General features: G+C 34.6%; 1 protein-coding gene across 1 annotated transcript in view; it reads right to left on the bottom strand.

Annotated features, from left to right (window-relative positions):
• LOC106457949 (cilia- and flagella-associated protein 44-like) overlaps nt 1-20,263 on the bottom strand; it is a 74,393-nt gene that overhangs the window by 27,344 nt on the left and 26,786 nt on the right. Inside the window, exons 9-12 of the mRNA XM_022384042.1 lie at nt 17,450-17,597; nt 8,483-8,577; nt 6,950-7,132; nt 4,102-4,215 (exon numbers count right to left, since the gene is read on the bottom strand). Coding sequence (XP_022239750.1) covers nt 4,102-4,215; nt 6,950-7,132; nt 8,483-8,577; nt 17,450-17,597 — 540 coding nt within the window. The remainder of the gene's footprint in view (nt 1-4,101; nt 4,216-6,949; nt 7,133-8,482; nt 8,578-17,449; nt 17,598-20,263) is intronic.

The following is a 20,263-nucleotide window of genomic DNA, read 5'->3' as shown; positions in this document are numbered from 1 at the left end:
AAATGTGTTGGGAGTTGTCCACATACCAGCCTGAACAATCTCCGCCAAAGGACATCAGTTTTGAGCAGCTAAATACATAGTTGGATGACGAATTGGTGCAAATGAAAATTTTATATATATAGATGGAAACCTTCCATAAACAAGTCAGAATATGCCAGTTGTATGAGTTGACAAACCCAACCACTGGGCATAATAGGTGATAGATCATGGGAAACTCAGGAATTCCATGGATCAAATAGACAGAAACGAAAACCATGAAAGGAGGCAGTAAGAACCATATAACATAGTAGGGAACGAACTGGACAAGGTAGTTGATTCGGACCTGAATGGGAGTACAAGTGGGAAAGGGAAGGTAATAAAATAGGAGAATAGGCTAAACAACTTTTCAGGGCAGCCGATGTCCTGGGAAGGAAGGCCCGATCTGGAAAAAGTATAACATACAAGGAGTGGTAAAGGATGCAGGAAACATTAATGGCATAAATATCAGAATGATGATGACTGCATGTCAGGAAGGTGAGGAAATAGGTCTTAAGGGAAAGATGGTACAAGGAACACATTGTAATGGGTTAAAAAGGAGAACTGGATAGGGCAACATTGAGAACCCAATCCGGCAGAACAAAGCAACATGGCAGATGGACCAGACAAAAGGAATGGAAAAGAAGGGGAATAATTGAGGAGGAGAAAGCTTTCCATAAGCAGTAGAATGGAACGTGTTCAATAGAGCAGCCCTATAATGAGCAACAGTTGAAACTGACAAATCATGATCAAATAACCAGGTGAAAAACTGGGACAGGTAAGGAACAGAAAGATGGGATGGTTAGAAGCCACAGTGAATGGACCAAAGTCTGAAGTAAGACCTACACCTCTGATACATAGACAAGGAGGAAGGGCAAATGGTATGGGCAAGGAAAGATGCTACACGAGGAATGAGTCCTTGAGCGTGAAGATGGAGTTTGGCTAAGTTGGTATGAAATACATCCGACTGAGGTTATCAGAGGAGCAATTGGGACAGAGGTAAGGGGAGGAAGGGCCAGAGCAGAGGGAATCACGCCTGAGCTGGCCAATATGAAGCCACCAGCAGAACACGACAAGGAGTGGTCTGGATAAGGAAAATAACTCTGTAGAGGAGTTTGATCAGAAGGTAGGTATATATGTAAAGACCCCTCCAATCTTGAGTGAAAGCATCCATCCCCAGAGCTGAGGGGTGAAGAACTGGAAACCTAAAGGAAGAAAGTTTGGCATTCCAGCAAGTGGTAAACATATCCCTATGCGGTGTTCCCAGTTGAGAACACATCCACAGAAATACTCAAGAATGAAGGGACCACTCTGTGGGGAGAATCTGGTTGGGATGAGAAAAGTGATCGGCCACAAGATTCATAATTCCAGGAACATGACATGGTAGAACTGTCATGTCATGGTCGTTGGCCTAGTACAGGAGATTCAGAGTCTGAAAACACAGAACTGGACTTGGTTCCCCCTTGATTGGTGATATAGTAATGACAATGGAATTGTCAGAATGAACCACAGGAGTGAGAGGAAATGATACAGTACCCAATGAACAGCCAAAGGTTCCAGGATGATGATATGGAGAGTAGCCTCCTCGACTGACCACCAACCTGAAATCTCTTTGGAATCTAGGAAAAGCCCCAACCCACCAAAGAAGCACCTGTGAACAGATGAGACTTGGGATGAGGCAGTGGAATGGGAACCCCCACCATGGTCAAGTACTTGTCGAGCCACCAAGCAATGTTGGCCCTGATCCCAGGTGGAAGGGTGATGGGATGGTCCAAGGGATCATGGGAAAAGTTACACTGGTCGAGAAGCATCCATTGAAAGGAACACAATGAGAAGGAGAAGGTAGGGCAATCGTGACTGCCTGCTCCTTATCCCAGAACCAAAGTGGAAAAGGCTGTGCCTGACTGAGATAGGAACTGAAGTGAACCCCAAATAAATAAGATAATGCATAGGGGTTGTAAAGCAGCTTCTTGAAGAAGTAAGTGGGTGTGAGTGACTGACTGGGCATGGGAAGAGGCAAACAGTAGCCAGTCATCTATGGAATGGTGAGTCTAAAGACCCAGCAAGTGAAGATGATGTGTAAAAGAGCACACTACTCAACAAAACAAATACAGAGCTGAAGAAAGATTGAACAGCAGCACCCACAACTGGAAGACAGAACCCTCGTGGATGAACTGAAGAAAATGACGTGACTATGGGGCAATTGGAATATGAAGAGAGGCATCTGTCACATCGAACTTGGTCATCCAAAGTCACTGGGAAAAAAAACCACCAAAGTGAGAGAAAATACTCCATGGTGAAGCAAGGTGTCTCCAGATAAACATACAGCCGGGACAGACCAATGATGAGTCTCCTTAGATGGCGAAATATTGTTGGTGGAGGGAAGTCACATGATCAGCACATGTTCTGAAATAATAACATGGTTCAGAAAACTGCTAAAATTAGTTTCATTCTAGTTACCTTTGTTGTTCTCCAATAAGAAATAATACCTGTCCCACCCACAAAGATATTGCTGTAGCATCTCACATTGTGCAGTTTTCTTCACTGGCCAAGTAAATGCTACCTAGAGATTACAGCCTTAACTATGTCATATGAGAATGATCTGTCGTGTGGGTAGTGCAAGTCATTATAGGTAAAGCTGACATTTCTTGTTAAAAAAAGTATGAAGCATTGGATTCATACAGTTCTCCATGGTTTTTAATGTACATATTGTTTTTCATTTTACACAACATGTCCAGTCTGTTTATTTTCTTAGCTCATAACTCAGTCAGTTTAGCTAAGTTTGGATTTACCATATAATTATCCTGACTGATTCTCGCATTAAAGTGGATCTAGCTAATACCTTTACAAATCTTTTAATCTGAAAATAACACATATGTATCAGTTGGTAAAGACATTTAGTACATTTTAGGCACTACAGAGCAGCTAAACACAGAACTTGCTGTATAAATACATTTCCTTTTAGGCAAGGCTATTTATATGAATGGGTTTTCTAATTCTAGTGGTATATAAAAACATGATATTTTCCAATTTTTTAATTTCTTTCTAGTAATTACAAGATAAGTGGTCAGATTTATACAACCAAATATAGCCTTCTTATGTGTGCATCTCACTAATGCAAGTATAAGATTCTAAAGTAGCACATGTCATAGAAAAAGCACTATTCAAGTATTACATTTACATTTACAAGGACCACAGTTTTATTTATTTGTGAGATACAACTGTTAAAGTTAAAGACATCAGAACTTAACTAATAAAACTAATAAATATTAGCAAAACCAAAGAAATTATATATAAAAAATAACAATGGCAGTAAATAGGTAGCATTAAAGAGTGGGATGGATGAAAGTTTAAACAACTGTAATAAACTTAAAATAAGACCCAAAACTCGAGCACTTTCGAATAGTTGACTATTCTTCTTTGTTCTCCTGAAGAAGAATAGTCAGCTATTCGAAAGCGCTCGAGTTTTGGATCTTATTTTAAGTTTATTACACTTTATATGTGATCCTTTGTGCTAACTCTTTTATCAAATTTAAACAACTGTATATGAAGTTAGAAAAATTAATTATAAAAGTTAAAAGCCTATACATATGATGCTGTTGTTTGTAATTAAGCACAAAGCTACACAACAGGCTATCTGTGCTCTGTCCACCACGGATATCGAAACCCGGATTCTAGCGTTGTAAGTCCGCAGACATACCGCTGTGCCACTGGGGGGCACATATGCTGCAATTAAATATATTCAACTCTGGAAAAGTTATATGCGATGCAGAAAAGTATTCAAAAAGATAAAGAAAAGTATGTTTTATATGAAGTATATCAGTGTAAATGACAGATGTTTGCCCTCCAGTAGCACAGCGGTATATCTGCAGACTTACAACGCTAGAAACCGGGTTTCAATACCTGTGGTGGGCAGAGCACAGATAGCCCTTGTGTAGCTTTGTGCATAATTAAAAAAACAAAACAAAGACAAATGGTTCTTACATTGCAAGTTTTGCACTGCAGAGTTAATGTAAGTTTCTACAAGAATCTTTTATTTACTTGTAATAAAAATTTACTTATGAGCTTGAATGTAAAATTACTTACCCATGATGATTGTATCCATACCAAATGAATAGCTGGACTACCAATATGAACAAACCCAAGTGGTGAAAATTTTTGTGAGGAAATAAGAAAGAAGAAAATGGTGTGATCATAACTCTGAAAGAGAAAAATTAGTTTAAATTTTTATTTACTTAAATACAATTCTTAAATATTTTTTATTAACATAATCCTTTCAAATTATAAGTTATATACACTTTAATATTATATGACAATATAATTATTTCCCACCAGCTGCTGAGTGATTATTGTATTTTCTTTTTTTATTACTGTTTTGAACTGTTAAAAGTCACAAACAAATACTGCACGAAATATAACTTCTTATTAAAATAAAGCAAGACAAGTAATTGTTAATGTATTTTTCTGAAATTATAATTTTATTTATTTTCTAAATCAAAAGGTCAACTATATGAATACTTATCTCTTATCTGTATCTCTTAGCTAGTTAGACAACTCAATTATAGTTTAAAATATTTACAAATTAATTTGTAAAATACGAATACTAAGATGTATTTAAAAATTAAAAGAGAAATAAATAACTTGAAAGGTTCTACTTTCCAAGCACTTTAAAAATAATTTGTACTTCCTAGGCAATGGAATAGCATTTAACAATATTTTGAAACAAATTTTTCAATTAACAAATATCAAAAAGTAAATCAGATATAAATAAGTTGTGTGTATTACTTTAATTCAGGTTTTATATCTAATAAAATTTTTAAATTGCTGTTATTTATACTACTGATTTATAATCAAGGCTAGCTAAGTCAAAAATAATGTCTGAAAAACTGCAAATAAAATTTTACAAAGAATACCCTAGCCTGACATTTTGGTTAAATAACAACATTATACAACTCATCTTTACTAAAAATTGAATTTATTAATTTCATTTGAAGCACTTATATGTAACTATGATTGGCTTAATGTTATTTTTAAAAAATGGTGGTCAGTGATTTCTAATAAATGCTAGGTTAATTAAATATTGTATTAGAGATATATTCAAACAAAATGTGACATTCTAAAATTAAACTATTGGCTACATAGCAGTCTTCTACTACTCATCTTTACTGAAAACAACAGTGAAAAAAATGTACTTAACATTTGCTCCTAAATAAAAAACAACAACAAGTACATTAAATTTAGAAATAACAGTACTTTAATGTGACTCCCAGCCACAATACTTTGACATCAAATATTCTTTAATAACAAAAAACAACATATATAGATAAATACATATTATACATCCTTAATTTTGGTAGAATGATGGTGATGCTTTTTATTAAATACTACCTTCAATTAGATAATCTTGCAAAGCAGTTTCAAGTACAATGAGATATTAGCAGCAGGATTCCTACACATTCCAGAGGAGTTCAGTTGAATTAAGGTCATGTTTTTGAGCTGAGAAAAGCAAATACTTGGTGCTTTTTTGTCTCATCTACTACTGGTCATTGCATACTTTATCAAGCTAAAAGAAGTAAGATTCTTAACCGCAATCAGTATTCCATCAGTGCAGTTTGCGTATTATTATCCAGAATATTACAGTTAGCAGTCGACAAAGTTGAACCAGTTAAAATATGCTCACACCATGATCCTACCAACCACTCTTCATTAGAATGATACAGTCATTTACAAAATATTCTCCCAGTTTTTATCATATTCAGACTCATCCACTGAAAGTAAAAAATGAGTATTAAACTAGATCTTTTTGCTCACCATGATAGTTTCCATTGTTCTTTAACATAGTTTTGAGAGCTAAAGTATTACATTCATCGATATGATGAGTAACTTAATATTGCAAGTTTTTCATGGACTCCAGCAGCATAGAGCACCCTGCACACAACATGCGTGTTGACATGTAGAACTAAAACTCTCATTAAACTCCTGAATAGGAGATTAATTACCATTTATATAGTTTATTTTATAAACAAGTTTCAAAACTCATATAAACAGAAGAATGATTAATTTCAGGTGCACATCCAATGGTCTTACATCCCTTCAGCACATTGCTTAGAGTATATTTGGGATGAGTAGGCAGACTGAAGTCTCTTGGACATTTATGTTAATGTTTCTGCATCTAAAAATCATTTATATTTGAAATTTCCCATGTTTTTTTTTTATTTAGAGCATCTTGATTCCAGCTTGCTGGCTTTTACAACTATTGGCTTTAATATACTCTACTGTAGCTGTGCACTGTACAATTCATTTGTGAATTTAATGGGGATGGGCTCGGTACTAAGTAAGGACATGTTGTCCCAATATCTTTGGTGTTATAGTCTATATTTCTTTCAAACTGAACACATATGTTTTACTTTATAGAACTAAAATACACAAGAATGATAATTAATAGGTTTATAATGAGAAAGTCAAAACATTTTCAGCATTATTATTTCTTTAAATCTTTGAAACATGTGTCATCCATCATGATAACAACATCTTACACTTTGTTTGTCTTAAAGCAAAGCCACACTAGGCTTTCTGCTGTGTTCATTGCAGGGAATCAAGCCCTTGATTTCAGCATTGTAAGTCTGTAAACTTACCACTTTCCCACTGGAGGATCAAAACTTTACAGATGTAAAAAATTATACAATAATATATTATGAAATTGAAATGTGTTTTTTTTTTTACAAATTTAAGATCTCAGAAGGGTAATTAAAATAACATAACATATTATGGTTCGTAGACAGATCAACCTTTGGTGTTATACCTAATCATAAAGAAATACTTGAATCAAGTAAATGGACTCCAGAAGCATAGAGTATCCTGCATACATGGCAAAAATGAAATAATTCATTGTTAAAAATAAACCACTGGTTCTTATTAATATTTCATCTCTTACTCCTGTAGCCAACATTGTGCCAGTTGAATTGATGGAAAGACATGATAAACAGGAACTGTGTGGTTTAGATGCTTGTACTAGCTTAATTTGTAGTTTTTCTTTACTTTGGTCAGGTGCAACAGCTAACCACCTTACAACCCCATCTTCAAATCCAACCAAAAATGAAGCTCCTTCATGATCAACCTAACAAATTAAGAAGGCAATTAATGTGCAGGCATAAGGTTATTATATAATTCAATAACTTTACAGAATCCTTAATAATACATAATTTCATTATAGCTTTCTGAATGTGCAGAAGAAATAAATCTTCACTTTATACAGAGGGTGTAGTACATTATATTAAAATGATTTTGAGTATAACGATAACCAATGTCAGCAACAACCATAACTGATACAAAGTAATGATGGAACAGTATGTATCAGAACTACATTTTGACATTATTTGGCATTTCCTAGACAGTGTAAAGCCATAGAAAACTGATTGCATTTGGGAAGGGTATGTAACATCACTTTCTGATGCATAATTTTCATACACTCATATCACAAAGAAGTATTCAAATCAGAGATTTAGAATTTCTAAGATGAGGTATCCTATTTACTTAATGGCATTGCATAAACAAAGGTATATGGATTAGCTTGGGATACCAGAACCATCCAGATAGAAACCGGCAATAAGACATATCACAGATGCATTACACAATGTGTAGTATTTTATAACGGTTGAAAATCTACAACAACAGAGGTCAGTGGCAAAAGCCATCCCGATACCCCAGGCAACAGCAGACAACATAATTCAGAAGGATTTTATGTATACAAGTTGCTTTCATGACATATCCATTTAACTGTTGCATACCTCAATAAGATGGAGAATGAAATGGGTATTTTTACTATTCCACACAAAGACATACCAATCAAGTTTCTAGATCAGTGTCTGTGGATTTCTGTGCAATCAGACTGTTGAAACAGGCACTGGGAAACTAGTGTCCTAGTACACTAAATATATTATGGAAAGCCTTGCAGGAATTATAATAATGTATTTGTGACATGACAGCTTTATGACAAAGCTTTTTGCCATAAAAACTATATGCAGAGCTAATGTCAAGATATATGTCAGATAGGGCAAGGTTTAACATAGTGATATGGACTGTAATAAGGTGGTGAGATTCCAAAATCACTTTTAATATAATGTACTCAATCTCTGTAACATCATTTTGATTGTCAAGTTTCATGTAACTTTTGTGGATCCACAATTAATATTAAGCTCACAGTCAAATATTTTTGCTTTTTAATTGGGTATTAATTTTTATACATGAGGCATTTGTGTTTAAAAGCTAAAAACATTTTGCTGAAAGATATTATCATACAGATATTCATGACATAAATATATGTACATGTATTTGTACAAAAGCACACACATCCGTTTAAAAAATACTTTCAATAAACTGAAATAACTTTTATAAAACAGCAAAAAAAGCAACAAAGTATACAATTATAATAATCTCATATTATTTTGATTAAAAGTGAAGAACTTACAGATAATGGTAGCCAAAGAAGACATGTGGTGCCATTTTCAAAACATCTTTTCAAAAACATTTCTCTTGACAAAGTGTCATATATTCTCACAATTCCTAAAAAAAACATCATATTTTAACCAGAATTGATATTCAAATAATTGATATGAAAAGTGAAAATATGACTGCTGGTAGAAATGCTCATTTAATAAAGTAAAACCAGTATAAACAATGTTTCAAAGAATGTTCTTGGGATTTTTGGATTATATTGTGGTTTTTGAAGAACAAAATATGACTGCTGGTAGAAATGCTCATTTAATAAAGTAAAACCAGCATAAACAATGTTTCAAAGAATGTTCTTGCAATTTCTGGATTATATTGTGATTTTTGAAGAACAAAATACTGATGCAGAAGCACTGCTCCAGATATTATAAAGCTATTCTTTCAAATGTCTTTAGCAAATAAATTTTTGCTGAAATTATTGCATATTTAATATTTTTATTAATACACATAACTATGTAAAAAAGACTTGTATTTGTATAAAATGTACATCATTGTTATCTTAGAACACTTACAAAGTACTAGAAGTATAACCTACACATGAACAAGGAAACCTTTAAAAAAATGATATTTAAATTATTTTAGAATTATGCATGGCATAATTAAGTTAATTTCTATGGTTTCTAAAACAGCTAAGTAACCAAAGCTGTAAAAATTACCATATAATTTAGGAAATACCTGTTTTTTAAGCATACACATATATATCAATATTGTTATTCTTTTTATCACTAAAAACTCACAATAACTTAAGTTTTAAGAATATAACATTTATAAAAAAAATGCTATTAAATGTTATTAAATTTAGTTGGGATGGCATATATTGAAATGTGAAATAATTTTGAATTCTGAAACCACAGCTGTATCTTATGAAAATATAAGATTTATATTTATGCTGCCTGTGGACTTCACGTGTAATTTTCTTGATTTTAAGAATATGTTTTGAGCTCCTTTAAGAGTCAATACACAATTAGTCTTAACAGAAACAGTGGAAAAGATTCATTCTTGCCACCAACTGGTCTATCACTTTGTCTGTTTATTCATTCCTCTCAGAAAGACTAGCAGTTTTCATGTGACAAACTCCACAATTTTTGTCTCAGAACTTAGGAATTTCTATCCAACCAGAAGATATTCTTATCTGTTTGATGTTATCAACATGTTTCCTAACATAATAGTTCCTACTTCTCATAGTAACCAGACGAAATGTAAAAAAAGAACCCTTGCTTAAACATGCAAAGCCATCTCACTGTTGATTCTATTATGGAACTTAAAGCAACACAAAATATATTTATTTTAGAACCAATATGTGTAGCATGGTTGGGGAGTGTTCAGACTATACCTTATGCTTACTTCAACTCTATTGTCAGATTATTGGATTGGCACCACCTGCAGGAGGAGGGCACAAGTGTATAGTATGTTTATCTTGACTCTACTGAACAGACATCAGCTGTGGGAAGAGGCAATGGTCTGGCCCGGCATGGCCAGGTGGTTAGGGCACTTGACTCGCAATCTGAGGGTCACGGGTTCGAATCCCCATCCCACCAAACATGCTCGCCCTTTCAGCCATGGGGGCATTATAATGTGACAGTCAATCCCGCTATTAGTTGGTAAAAGAGTAGCCCAAGAGTTGGCGGTGGTTGGTGAAGACTAGCTACCTTCCCTCTAGTCTTACACTGCTAAATTAGGGACGGCTAGCGCAGATAGCCCACGTGTAGCTTTTCGCAAAATTCAAAAACAAACAAACAAGAGGCAATGGTTTAGTAGTGCATGCTCACCTCAACTTAACTGAACTAGTGTTGTCTGCAACAGGAGAGGTCATGTGTGTAGAGTGTGCTCACCTAGACTCTACTGAATCAGCTGCAGAAGGAGGGAACAGTTTATTAGTGCATGCTCATCTCAACTCAACTGAACTCTAAATTGCAAAAGAAAAACACGTCTGATGTGTTCAGTGCTGAGGGAAAAAAATGAAGATTCACGAGTGCCAAAGCATAGACAGAGTTAGTGCAAAGGAAGTGTGCCACCCTCCTTTTAGTGAAGGACTTATGCTGCATGATAATTCATTATGCAGTAGTATAGTTCACTAGAAATCTCGTGATATTAGGTGGGAGTTGTCTAAAGGCTAGTGACATGCAAATCTCTAAGGCAAACACACAGGGAAGATAGCATAATTGTGTGAAGAGGTGTGTATCATCTTGAAAAATATCTTCAAATTCTGTCTTACAAGGGTAAACACAACTTTAAGTTCAAACAGAAACGACAAAAGCAAATCCATACTTGCACATGAAATGCAGCTCATCTACAAGATCTGTTCCTACTCAGAGTCAAGTGAGGTGCCCTGACCTTTATCCAATTCATCAACAGTATTGGTTTGATTTGTTTTAAATTTTGTATGAAGTTACACCAGGGCTATCTGCACTACCTGTCCCTAATTTAGCAGTGAAAGACTAGAGGGAAGGCAGCTAGTCAGCACCAACCACTGCCAACTATTGGGCTACTTTTTCACCAAAGAATAGTGGGGTTGACCATCACATTATAATGCCCCACTGCTGAAAGGGCAAGCATATTTGGTGGGAAGGGGATTTGTGTGGGTTGCAGGTTGAGCTCCCTAACAAGCCAGGCCTCATCAACAGGAAAGATAACATTTTATTTCTGGATGTCATGAGCTATCTTCCTTGCATGAGAAGTCAGTTTATTGCCAGTTGGCAAATCTATGCATGCTTTCAAAACAGGGAATGTTAAAATATTACTTGAGTGAAACTCAGCATTCAAACTAATAACACTGAAAAACAACAGTAATTTTTAAGAAGTTTACATATTAACTAATGGAGTAATAGGCACATAACACCACCCTGTACTATACAATCAATCAGAGGCTAAAAGAACATGCTGATGAAAAAAAGGTTCATATACTTAGTAAAATCTCCCACAGCTGAACACTCTTACAATACAGGACACTCATTTCAATAGTACAAATAAACAATTTTTTTAAAGTACTGCACAACACTGGAAATCTAGGAAAATTAAAGAAGCTCTCAGAAAAAAGGATCAATAAACCAAAAAGCTACAGAAATCAAGGCTTAGAAACTAGCAATATCTGGAACCAAATTCTACAGCAACTTTGCATAAACAAACAGGATTTAACAACCTACTCATAGACCATCAAAATTTATCGGAGAGCTGCACTAGTGCCTCTAAATCTCTCCTTTTTTCACAAAACACAGGTGTGTGAAGAAGGCAAACCAGGAAGCCAAAAACATTGTCTTGAAAGAGAGAGAAATGGTAGGAGCCATCCATGGAAAACTCAGTACACAACATCGAACATACTGCCTAAATCCTCTGTAAAAAATACATAAGGCTAGCAATAATAGCTTGGATAATCATTGTATGTATACGTGTGTACATACATACTCAGATTTATAACATCTAGTAAGGAAGATAAAACTTCAAAATGAACTTACAAGCCACCTTTGAGAATTTTCTAATTTTGAGTTTGTATAGTAAATGATGGCTTTTTAAATTATTTTATTGAACATTTTAATGCTATTTTAAATACAAATGCATTACAGTTAGAACTTTAATACATAAAAGTGCAGGCTAACACTATGTATCATATATATGATTGTAAATAACTTAATGGTGCTGTTAGAATTTTGTTGTTTTTCTTTTAAATTTAATATATTTAAAATCCCAAGATCATCAGTTTACCCTTTGTTTTGTTCTCATAGTTTATGAGTGACTTCCTCCACTAATCAGAAACTACCATCTGTGTTTAAGTGTACATCCATCAGCATATATCAGCTACAAGAATCACACTTTTTCAGAGCCCTTCAGAAAAGTGGAGGAATGATGAGATTGTTTTATCTAGAAGCAACTTTGCAGCTTAATCTAAGTTGCATGCTCAAAATGTAGAATTCAAATAGAGTAAATACCTTATGAAGATGTTGCAAGAATTCCATTACTAAATAATGAAGAAATGGTTGAAGCAAGGAGAAAACATTGACTTATGTCACACTTGTTGGGAAGAGGAACAAGAGTTGACACCAGTGATATGTTTCATCTTGGACACATGATGAGACTAACAAGTGACTTGGAAATCAAAATAGAGATGACATATCAAAGGAAGTGTCTAACCAGATTAAAAAGTCCAATAATTGCATCAGTGGAGTAGTGCAATGGCTGATATCCTGGGGAAGGTCATAAATACACTGAAAAATCATGGAACAAAAGACTCCAAAAACAGCTGATAGGTATATAACATGGATGCATAGCATAGCACTTCTCCATCAAGGCAGTGTCCAGTAATAAGAATATTCACATGTAAACACCCATGAGGAAAGACAGTTACTAAAGCCCCCATAAGCAGGGATGGCACATTGAGTTTGTTTTGGCAGTAAAATAGAATTACCTGTTTTTAATTTCAGAAACACAGAATTACCCATTGTTAAATCCTAAAGGTATGTACAAGATTACTGCCAGAGGCATGAAGAACCCTGTCAATGATGAAACCCCAACTGTGTACATAAAAGATATGAACTTACTCAGAGAGATGCATATGACAGTTCATATAAATTTCATCAACAGAAAATAAAAACCTGCCCGCTAAAACATTTGTAGGTGAAAAGTATGATGTAATGTAATTCAGAAAAAAATAATGCAACTCAGCAGAAAGATATTAACAGATCTAGGAAGTGAGAAGAGCATTCAAAAGAGTAAGATTAATTTGTCATATATTGAGGATATCCCTGAATGTAATACTCCAAGCAAAAGACTTCAGTAAGGTGAAGTAATGACAAAGCCTAGAAAGAGCACATTAATCTGTTTGGTTTAAAATGTGCACATCCCAATGAAAGTAAAATAGGGAAAAATATCCTATCAACTTTCAAAACATCCAAGTTTCATATATGGAAATCTGGATACAAACCAATGTGAATATTAGACCAATGATGTCTAAAAACATTCCTTCTAAGGATAAAAGGGTGGAACATAATCACAAAAAAAAGAATATGAGAGAGTTTGTACTTGAATGTTGTCACAAACAAATTCTGTGTTTGGATTATCTAAACAACAGGATGCCCAATGAAATATCCCTGGGTGAAAGGACTACTATATAATAAGCACTTGCTGTGGATGAAATTACTTATATTACACTAAAGAGTATATTCTGTGTAATGGGTATTATATTTTATGTCATTGATTTTAATGGTAATGAACTGAGTAATAAGTTAGAACAACTTGGCTTGTCACTTTGTTTCAGATGACACAGTGATATTATCTCATTAAAATTTACAAATGTGACACACAGTATGCGACTTCCAGTCTTCCCCAGAAAGTATAAAAAGCCCGAGTGGACCAAGATGAGGCAGGGAGTTTTAGTTTAGTTTGTGACATTTCAGTTGCTGACAATAGTTGCTGTTGTGTTTGGCAATGGAGAAAGTTACTGCTTGTGCATACAAGTTTAACTTCTCTGGATTTTGTTGCAGACTTTCTACAGTTAAATGCTTACAGAAGGGTCCTAGTGCATTCTACAAGTTTTCATGTCGATAACTTCAAGAAGTTATAATATTGGATAATAAAACTGTTGTCTAAGAAGTTTGTAAGTCAAGTCCTGAGAGATATCCATTGGTGCCTGTGCCATGGACTATAAAAATGGTCCCCATGAAGTGTAGACATTCATGTACAGTGCCAGGCTTAGGGAATATTTTGGAAAATAAATCCACACTATGTATGGACAATTATTGAGTAAACAGTCTGAGGGGAAGAAAGGGCTCCAACGTTTGTGTAAGTTGACATTGATTTTTATTTATGAACAGTTATTTACTTTTAATAAACATAATTTTATCTAATTTTGTCTTGGCAGAATGAGCCATTTTTTAGTTAAGTTTCCTTAGAAAAAAATTGTACAGATCTAGAGTTTGAGTTTCTGTCATATTTGAATAATTATATATTTGTGTTTAATTACAAAAGTTGGTTGTTTATTATTGTTTAACTGTCTTAACACTCATCAGAAAGAATGTTCATGAGCTTAAGAACACGACACATCTGAGCAGAAATGAAAAACAATCAGGCCTACAATAAAAGTTTCAAGGTAAGAATACAGTGATTACAGAATATGATGCCACCATGGCAATGGATATAGGACACCAAGCTAAGGCTTTCTCACTGAACCAACTTGCATTCACAGATGACTGTAGTTGCAGACAGTTGACATAAGCCATAAAATTGTATTTGAACATGTAACTGAAGATTCTGTGGTTCATCCAGAATGGAACCCCAGACACTTGGGAAAATACCTATAAATAGATAAATTATCATGGGCTAAGGCTGTATAGCAACTCCTAACACAATGTGAGGTTTTTTTTTCCTTGTGCAGTCTTAGACACCACATCATTTCTTTAATTACAACTGATCTGTCAGAAACCACAGCAGAAAACTAGCCCAATCCAAGTTGAAGAGTCAATTCTTTGCAGAAACTAGTCTCCAAATGAGAAAGAGATGAACAGAATAAATCTGTCATTTTAAAAAAAGAAAGATGCTATGACAACAGGTTTCATAGAGCCAGATTCTTTACGTAGGTGTCTGTGATTCGTTGGTGATAAATTTCAACAATAAACAGACAGCACACAGTCCACTCGTTTTAAAATAATATATTCAAAACAAGTCAAACATATTTAAAAAAAATGTGTTACACTATTAGTTATCAAAATTGTATCCAGAGCTTTAAATAATTATCTCTTTTCCATCAAAGCCCACACAGGCAGGTTCAATTACTTTAGAACACCCTTTGAGAAGACAAGTTAATCTCCTCTACTCTGTTGTTACAATACAAGCTTTAAAACTCACTTTAGAAATTGCCTGTTATGGCTAATTCACACACAGGCTAACTTCACTTTTACTTTCACTTTCACAAACTTACTTACTTACTTGTACTGGCTTGGTCACTTTTATATATAGTGCCCAACTGAGACCTAGAACTTTCTACAAACTACAAGATGTTATAATGTAAGAATACTCAGTTAAAGCAACGAGGAAATTCAGAAGGTTTGAGTAACATGATGTCAATTCCCAACAATTGAACTATGCAAAAAATGATTCATAAACAGTTTTGTATTAAACTTAAAATAAACTGTCTCACATATCTATCAAAATCTGACCCTCAGATAATGAAAAGTACTCCCATGTGGACAAAAATTGAGTATAACAAAACTGAAATTTTAAAAGCATGACTAATCAGTTTACTCACGAAGAGACCGGGATCATTTGAGTCAAAGGTAATAAGGATTCCTTAGACTTTGCCAGAGTAATTCCTCATCATGATTGCTTATTTTCAGAAGCCATATGAATGAAATTAAAGAAATACTGGTGAGAAGTTCAAAAACTAAAAGCTAAAAAAGCATGTGGATGAACAGCAAAAACTTGAACTTGTAGAATAGGACTACAAAATGTTCTCAGTCTTGTTGATCACCACTCTGTTTTCTAAAATAAAAGATATCATAAAACACATAAAAATAAAGAAACAGAGTCATGCACAACTTTCATGAAATATAGGTCAAGTCCATGACATAAAACAACTCCTCAGCCAAGAGATGCCAGAAGCAAATTACCTTTGTAAGGTGTGATATAATTGTTGATAGCTCAGTCACAAAGGATGAAAAGTAATAAGACATATATATATATACAGATAAAGCTTGAGATTGTCAAATATTTCAGTAAGTGCTTAAGCAGATGTGTCCTGCCACAATAAGGAGGTCATGAGAACTAAAATAAGATACTACATACAAATTCAGAAGGGGTGGTTCTTCATTCACCAGTAAATGAGTCCAAAATATTCTGCCTCTACAACAACTTTCGAATCAGAAGAAAAGGGATCCAACTTTGCCAACACTGGAATATTTCAAGAAGGAAAAAGAAGAATAAAAGTTTGGAAAAAGTTGCCACAAGATAAGCAAAATGAATAAAGAGCAGAAGATTCCAGCTCAAAGTTCAACAAAGGCCACTATAGCCTACCTTATTTTGTAATATTAGAAGGTACTTCATACTTCTTAGTATAATATGCCTAACTGTAATGAAACTACTCATAATGCCACATGATAATACAAAACATTGTGCCATTTATTAATGATTAATGTCAAAAAGGACTTAGATTAGATAGCACACAGATAATTGTTTAAAATGTTTGTAAAATCTTTTATTTTCTTTTGGAATAACTTAAGACTAATATCAACTAAGAGGAATAGACATCTGTAAAGGTAACATATGTGGTGGTTGGTCTAAACCACAACCATTATACTAGATTGGAGTTAATGTTATTTCTTGTTTTGTTTATTCACAAATCATTCTAGAGTTAAGCTTGAGTTGTTTTCTTCCTTCTAAAAAAATGGGTGGTTTGCAGGGTATAATTACTAGGTAGTTAATAAATTTATAATTTTCAAAGGACACTTTTATAAACATCTGCAGCATTTTTTTAGACCTTCATTTATATACATATGTATATGTGCACACACATATATTTGTGTGTGTTTGAGGGGGGGGTGATAATAAAACATGTCCAAAAATGTAATTTATCTGACTTCTTAAATAAATTTAAACATTATAAAAACAAGTCTTTTGCCAAAGGTTTTTTAAATATTTCAGATATTAAAAAAATATATATATTTATGTACATTATATATTAGGGAAAAATTAATTAGCTCAGTAAAATTTTGTTTGTTTTAATGAAAAAGCTGTACAGTGGGCTAGCTGCATGGTATCCATCATGAGAATCAAACCCCAAATTCTAGCATTATTAGCCCTCAAGCTTACTGCTGAGCCACAAGTGAACTTCTTTAAAATAGTAATTATATGCAGTATTTGTTGAATCTATTTTTCACTGAAATATTCTATTTCCCAAAGAGACAGAATGACTCTTATATCACTTTATATATATATTGTTTACCTTTAGTGTCAGACACAGCTAACAAATGGGATGAAGGTGACATCATACACCCTGTCACTGATCCTCCAGGGTATTCAAAGATTCTGAATGGAGTTTTCATGGTCAGACCAAATGACATGTCCAAATGCCATAATGCACCACCTCCATCCTAGATAAAGTTAATATTTTCCTACATTGAAAATATAATTCTAAAAGATACTGACCTCTTCTCACAGTTACAGCTATCCTTGATTTGACTGCCTTCTATTGTTCAATTTTTAGCTTGCCACTATCCTTGAAACTCCCACCTAATGCCATGTGGTTTAGCTGTGTTATATCATACAAATGGACATGTGACAATCATCCACCAATAGGTGTGTGACACACCCTCTTATTGCAGCTAATTCCCTCTATGCAGTTGAACCCAATCCTCTCTTCAAGATTAGGCACAAAAAAAATATCAACCCCAGAAGTGGGTAGGACAGATAGGAGCTGTAAGAGGAGGTAATTATCTATTGGAAATATATTTTCAATGTTGGAAAATATTAACTTACAATACAATCACTTACCTCCTCTCACAGTTACAGCTAGAATCCCACATTGGTCATGTGGAGAGACTGGTGTAAAGTACTTAGATGAGCACTTTTCAAAAGCATGTGAAGAGTACCTATGGAGTGTGTTGTCATTGAACAAGAAACAGATGATGATAGGAAGGTGGAAATGTAACGTCAAGAGTCAACTCCTCAACAATGGTATGTCGTGATAAAATGGTCCAAGAGGGTGGAACAGGTAAGGGAGAGGAAAGAGTATGTCAAGAAACAGGGATAGGATAAAACGGTTGAGACAAACAAGAGATCAGAGAGAACAGGAAAGTGTATAAATGGGTGGATTCCACCTAAGACTCCAATAAGCCGGGAAGCCCTCCAAAACAGTTGGTTGCAAAAAAGAGGCCAATTGAAGATCTTGCAAGGAGGTAGGGGAAGATGTATATGTGTCAACAGTGCATCCATACTCAAGAGATCCCAACAGGACAAGAGTCAGGTGAGTAGGGAAATGGCAGAAGAGGACAATCTGGACAAAGTGGTAAGGACTAAGGTACAAGCTTCCACCAAAAATACTTCAGGAGAACAGTGGAAAGCCTCTGACAAAAGGGGTATGGATGACAAGTAACGTAGGAGTGTGGTCAAGAATAAATGAAGGCATGCAAACTGAGCCTGTAAAAAATTAACAGATGTGTCAAGGTCTCAACCCTAAAGGTGTAGAAGCAAATCTAACTGTTGGCCATCCAGATAAGATTTCCAAACAATGATAAGCCAAAGCATGACCTTTGGCCATATGTGGGGGGCATGCCATATTAAACCCGAATTATAATTGAATCTCAAAATGCTCTGCATGGTCCCCAACATCAAGCAAAGGGGGAAGCACAGAATACTCGGAAATAGGTACTTCAGTTAACAGAGAAGCAAAGGGGTCATAAGACATGGGTGACAATGACAAAATGTAACATACCTGTGATATTAATTCAAAAAATGGTGAAGAAGGTGTAAGCACTTCTACAGGTTGTAAATGAGATTGCATGGTAAAAAAAGGGGGGAAAGCGGTTTAAGTCCTTGTTGTCCTGTTACAAATCACCAGTGAAGGTGAGGAGCAATTGCCATTCAGGAGATCCTCTGGCCCATATGAAAGAAGCCATTTCCCAACATTTGAAGGCCGATAACACCAAACCAGCAGCCATTTGAATAGGTTGTTGGTCATCGGTAATGCTTGAAGCTTTAGTTGTTGTTAGTTAAAATTGTGAATTCATAACACTGTGTGTGACAACTGGTGAGTGTTTTCGGAACACATGGCAATGTATGGAGTAAACAAAACAAAGAAAAAATGTATAATTAAATTTAAACTCAAAAGCAAAAGTTGTTGACACTTAGAAACAAAGTCATGTAGTCACAAGCCAAGATGTACTAAGTGAAACAATTCTTGTAATAAACTAACATCTGAACACTGCCGTGCCAAATTGAGAAGTGAGGATTGGGTTCAACTGCATAGAAGGAGTCAGCTGCAATGGGAGGGTGTGTCACACTCCTATTGGTGGAGGATTGTTGCATGCTCATTTGCATGCTATAATGCAGTTTCAAGGCTAGTGGTGAGTGAAATCAGTCAAATCGAGGATAGCTGTAAATGTGAGTGGAGGTAAGTGATCATAACAAAAATAAACATAATTCTGATATAAGAAAAGAGAACATTAGCCTTCAAAACCTATGAAAAAATCATTGCAAAAACATAATTATACAATAATAAGGAGGTGAAGCAAATAAAAGTCACTAAAAATGAACTTATCTAAAATACCATTAGCTGACATTAGCTTTACATATATGTTTAACTACATTTCAAAACTTGTGTATTATACATACGATGTATATATGTAGTATGAAACTAGAACATACTTTAATCTCCCATAATGTATATTTTATATCTACACAGTTTAAGATTTCGCTAAGTAAAACCTGAAGTTTTACTTTTTTGTAGCTTGATTGGTCAAGGAATTTATTTGCTATTTCATGGGATAATTGCAATATGTTCTACTTGAGCGTATGTGTGGGAGATAACTTGCAGCTATCTCAAAGAGCAAATATTTTCCATATTCGGTTTCCCATGTTCTTATTGGCAGTTACAAGGAAAAAATCAGGCAGGCAGTAGCACTGTCTATGTAGGGATGACTCAGATTGTTCATCAAAATAGTATTTTAAATATCTCCTCAATAGGTTATCAGAACTTTACTATTATATACAGTGTTTTTTTTATAACAATATCTATGTAATGACTGAGTCACAAGTTCTG

Source organism: Limulus polyphemus, unplaced genomic scaffold (genome assembly GCF_000517525.1).
Source record: "Limulus polyphemus unplaced genomic scaffold, Limulus_polyphemus-2.1.2 Scaffold395, whole genome shotgun sequence".
NCBI classification, from domain to species: domain Eukaryota; kingdom Metazoa; phylum Arthropoda; class Merostomata; order Xiphosura; family Limulidae; genus Limulus; species Limulus polyphemus.
The sequence above is the reverse complement of the archived record's forward strand: the minus strand, read 5'-3'. Positions and strand labels throughout refer to the sequence as shown.